The sequence below is a fragment of the Volvox carteri genome, assembly GCF_000143455.1.
Source record: "Volvox carteri f. nagariensis unplaced genomic scaffold VOLCAscaffold_49, whole genome shotgun sequence".
Taxonomy (NCBI): Eukaryota; Viridiplantae; Chlorophyta; class Chlorophyceae; order Chlamydomonadales; family Volvocaceae; genus Volvox; species Volvox carteri.
The window spans coordinates 1-4,716 of NW_003307592.1; the positions used below are offsets into that span (position 1 = coordinate 1).

Sequence of the window (4,716 nt, forward strand, 5' to 3'; positions counted from 1 at the left end):
CCTAGCTCAACCCACCTATTCCTCTTGTCCTATACGGGTTCATAAAGCCACGATTTCTTTCCCTTCCTCCTTCCACCAAAACACAAACATATACCCACCTACCCGCCCACCCCGCGTACCTTGAAACCTTCTAGAACCCTCTAAAACCGCCTAAAACTCGTTAAAACCCTCTAAACCCCCCCTAAAACCCACCTTGAGGAGGTCCATGGTATCTTCCGCCATGCGACCCTTGCTGGGCAGACCCATGCGCAAAGAGGTTCGGGCACTCTGCTTGTGCAGCTTAGCCGCCTCAGCTGCGAAACAACATTTCGGAGCGCGGGGGGAAGGGAGGGGGAAGAGAAGGTTCAGGGATTACTTCGCGGGAAGAAAGGTTTTTGTTGGCTTGGGATTGGAGTGCAGTTTCATAAAGGTGGGTTTTTGCCAGCCAAGCGGACTGGGCTGGGCTGGGCTTGGTTCGGAGTGCCGTATACGGAGCGGAGCTGGAAGGGGAATAGTCATCATAGCCAAGAAGCAAAAACGAGGGCAGAATGCAAACTTGCATGGTGTTATCTCTTTTTCGCTTTTCCTCTTTTTCTCTCTCTCTCCCTCCCTCTCCCTCCCTCCCTCCCTCTCTCCCCCCCTCCTCCCTCTCTCTCTCACACACACATACACACACACGCAGGCCGTGCAGGGGGGACCCCTCTTGGCTGAGGCCTGCTACTCAGGGGTCAGGTCCAGAGACCTCACCCTGAAAGGCTCCCGCGGTCGTAACCGAGTACCCGCCCGCCTGCTGCTTGGCTGCATGGCCTGGCCTTGCTCGTATCATATCGTATCTTGGCGCAGCTCGGCCATGTGCCCATCTCCTTCCCCCCTGTCCTCCTCAGCGCATTTCCCCCTCCTTCCAGGAAATCACCACTACACCAGGAGTACCTATCAGCACGGTGGCTCCGAGTCTAACTCTTTAGGCCAAGATATTTTCCAAGATATCATTTACGCTCCGCCTTTCTAGGAATTGGCCCCCCAGACTAGCGCCGTACCGGGCGGAATTCTAGGACGACCCAAATACATCCAGGTGAGCTAACGTGTGCATGATTTTGGGTTGGATCTGGATTCGATTTCGATGTTGACTTTGGTGGGGTTAGGTTCACACTTGTGGCAGGGAGTTTTGATCTTAGCGTCTTTCATCCTTGCATTGGAGCAAGGACCGCGGACACCTGCTCGCCCAGCCTCCCCTCCAACTTCCCGTGATCCCCGTTCAGCGGTTCCAGTACGCGACCGCAGGGGCAGCTGTGCAAGGCAGCTGTGCAGCCGTCATGCGAAGCAGAACCCCGGCACATGGAGACACACACACACACACCCCACGCACGCACGCCACACACACACACACACACAAACACCCTACGCACGCACACACACGCCACACACACACACATACGCACAACCACGCACCACACAACGAATGCAACAAGGTACGCGCCCCAAATGAGGACCACAGGTCCTTCACATGCGCAGGGCCCGCGAGACCCAGTTGAGACATGGTTGACACACCGCCGCTGCGCTGCTGCTGCTGCTGCGCGGCGGCTACTGCTGCTGCTACTGCTGTTGGGTGTAGGTACACCCAACCACACCCTTGCGCTCTCGCCAGGCGAGGCCTTCCCTCCCATAAACACACACACACACGACGTGACAAGGTACACAACCACGTAAGGAGACGCACGGGGCCATCCTTGACACCCTAGCCAGCTTGGGAGTTACGAGGAGCTTCTGGGTGGGTAATGACCGGAGCCCAGTTTGTGGCAGAGCAAGGTGGTGATGATGATGGTGAAGGATGGATGAATAGCGCGGGTTTCTGTTGCGTAAAGTTGCTGTGCCCGATTAATGGCCGTTGCCGGTCCGTGTTCCTTTTCATTTCGTTCGAATAATTGGAATTTAAAACAGAAGTTAGGAAAATTGAATTTTGCGGGGAGGAGGAAACGAGGGGTAAAGTGGACAAGCCTGAGCGAAGGGGTTTTTGCGCAGACGGTGGCAGTAGCCTCGGGCCGGCAAGCGCGGTTTGCGGAAGCGGTACGAGGGCGTCTTTGCAGCAAGCGGCCATTAGTATAGGAAAAGGGTCTTTCACAGAAGAGACGAGTCAATGAATTTTGACTGTCTTGGCGCCCTCAGTGTGCATTTTCGACAGACCCAATTCATCAGATGATTGACCCCGGCTCGGATGCGGTTATAAGGCACCACAGTTACTAAGCGCCTTGCCTTATGCCCAAGGGGCGAAAGAGTACAAGGCGCAATCATCGCGTCTTGGTGGAAGTTATGTCCCAAATCAAGGCCGCCGCCGACCGGTCGCCTTTCCCGAGCATCACATTACAAGACCGCACTCACCACCAAGCGCATTGGAAGCCTCGTCGTCCATGCTGTTCATCAAGAGCTTCCCTCCAAGCACGTCGTCCTCGGGCCTCCGGGTCAAGCTGGCTGTCACGACCAGCTGGCGAGGGCTGCGAGCGGCATGGCCACGAGCGACCGCCGGCGCCGCCGAAAGCGCCCGGCTATGAGACGATGTAGCATAGCTAATCTGACGACCCTGAACAACCTGCATTTGTGAAATCTGCGGTTGACCTCTAGAGGCAAAGTCGCTTGCTTGCAAGAGTTTGCTGGGAAATGGTGTATGAAGAAGATGTCTTCAGAGGAGGTGTGAAACGTTAGTTGCCTATGGAAAAGGAAGGAATCGTTTAGCGCCGTGCTGCAGTATAATGCTCACAAAAGCCGTATCAACGGAATCCGCTTAAATTTAACTATGGTATTCAACGAGCTCGATAGGATGTAAATTTATAGCGGTAGCTTCATGCCGTAGCCATTGGCATTCCGTTAGTTGTCCCGGTCGGCTTTGGGAAACCCTGGTGTTCTTGCAGTTTTAGGTGATACGAGAAAAGGGGGTGCTTCATCTGTTTTAGCTTATTGATACTGGTCAGATTTTGAGGGTTTTGAGCAAACTGCTGTTCGCGCATCTTGACAGGACAAGGCTGTGACGGTTTGATTCACTCCGTCAGCAAACCTTTTCATGCTGTCACTCTGGATGGTATGGTTGCATAATATGCGTGAGGCAGGCGACTTCTTTTTGAGCTGGTTGTCTTCAGCGGCGCTTTAGCCGCCGCCGTCTGGAATCTGCCTGGGGCACCACCTCCTCGCATATTACCCTTCAGAACGCGTTATCCCCTGCCTGCCGCCGCCTCGAGCTTGTTCATCGGAGACCGACGGTGGTTGGGGTCCACCCGAGGCAATTCGAGAGAACAAAATCCCTCCCGCTCCTATATTCCTTGTCTTAAAATTGCTGACATCTGCTCTGCCTCTAGCCGTTCTGGGGCGTCAGCTTCGGATAATAAAAGTTGGGCACTCGGCGATTGCGCGCCATGGACTTCATCGCGAAGGACGTGGACGTGGGTTGCAGTGGCAAACAGCATGAGGCACCTCCTGATGCTGGCACGCAGCACGTAACAGCAGCTTCGGCTTTTCTCGACGAGGACCCAACCGACAACCGTCCATGGCTTCTCTTCGACCTGAACGGTGCGAAAGCCGTCAGAAATCGAGGCTGGCGGCCTTTAACGGCCCATCATACGATCTGGGTCAGGGCGGAATCCGTGCTCCTGCAACGGCGCGGTGCTATAGTTAGGGACATCTCAACGCTCTTATGCTCCAGGGTGGTAGGGTTTTAACCTACCCGGATGCCCATTCCAAAGCTCTCACCATGTTCTTCCCGTATTCCTGGCCTGGCTCCCTTCTGCTCGTTCACTTTCGTACGCACTTTCGTACCCTGCCCTCCACCGCCTACTTGTACTTCCTCCCCATAACCTCATCACCCGCCAAATTACATTGCAGGTGTGCTTGTAGAGGAATCGAAAAACTCGGGGCGCCGTCGGGAGAATCGGAAAAAGGAACGCGAGCAGCAGCAGCAGTTGCAGCCACAGCACCAGCCACAGCAGCAGCAGCAGCAGCAGCAAGAAGACGAGGCGGAGGAGCGTACAGGTTTCTTTGCCCGGCGGCAAAACTTTGGCGCCCGGCCGGGGATCGCATCGTTGCTGCGGCTGCGGTCCAAATTCCGCCTAGGCATCTACACCTCAGCCACGCCCCACACCGTCAGCAAGGCACTAGCGTCCATCAGCACTTGCATTTTCCACGAGATCAAAGGGCGTCCAAATGAGCTCCGAAGCCTGTTGGAAGAAAGTGCCGCATACGCGCGGGCTTGCAACCGGAAAGCGGCGGCGGCGCACACGGCGTGTTCGGGTGATGGCGGCGGCAAGCCACCTGCGGAACGTACTGCAGGCTTGGGACCGTCGGCCTTTGCCTTTGCCGCAGCGGGTGCGTGTCACGGCGGTGTCCACGCGCCAGAAGCAACGAACTTTGATGCTGCGGGAGCAGCGGACGCGGGAACGGGAACGGATAAGGCGACGGAATCGGTGCCTGCTAGAGCTATGGATTCTGGTGCGATGGAAGAACCAGGCAGCGGCACTGGGGTTGCTGGGGTGGGAGGGAGTTCTGCTGCTGCCGGTGTTGGCGGCGTCGCGTCCACCGCCGCCTTTGCAGGCGGCCGTGGCCGCGGCCGCGGCCGCGGCGGCAGCACATCCCGCGAGCACCGCCGCGTCGACGCCCGCGTGCTGTTCAACCGCATCCTGCATAGGGAGCATTGTGCACCAGACTGCACCTGGCACCAACGCCCCGACGGCAAGCAGTGGGACACCGTCAAGCCGC

At 56.8% G+C, this 4,716-nt stretch overlaps 2 protein-coding genes across 2 annotated transcripts in view; one reads left to right on the forward strand and one right to left on the reverse strand.

Annotated features, from left to right (window-relative positions):
* Positions 1 to 191: 191 nt before the first annotated feature.
* On the reverse strand, positions 192 to 2,679 carry VOLCADRAFT_106672 (uncharacterized protein; the record flags this gene model as incomplete). Its single annotated transcript, XM_002955168.1, has 2 exons — positions 2,356 to 2,679; positions 192 to 293 (listed from the first exon to the last, which is right to left on the reverse strand). Coding segments are annotated over exons 1-2 (315 nt in total), but the record flags the coding sequence as incomplete, so codon positions are not given.
* Positions 2,680 to 3,380: 701 nt separating this feature from the next.
* VOLCADRAFT_96037 (uncharacterized protein) overlaps positions 3,381 to 4,716 on the forward strand; it is a gene marked incomplete at both ends in the record, with an annotated part of 14,896 nt that continues 13,560 nt past the window's right edge. Inside the window, 3 exons of the mRNA XM_002955108.1 lie at positions 3,381 to 3,534; positions 4,075 to 4,449; positions 4,552 to 4,653. Coding sequence (XP_002955154.1) covers positions 3,381 to 3,534; positions 4,075 to 4,449; positions 4,552 to 4,653 — 631 coding nt within the window. The remainder of the gene's footprint in view (positions 3,535 to 4,074; positions 4,450 to 4,551; positions 4,654 to 4,716) is intronic.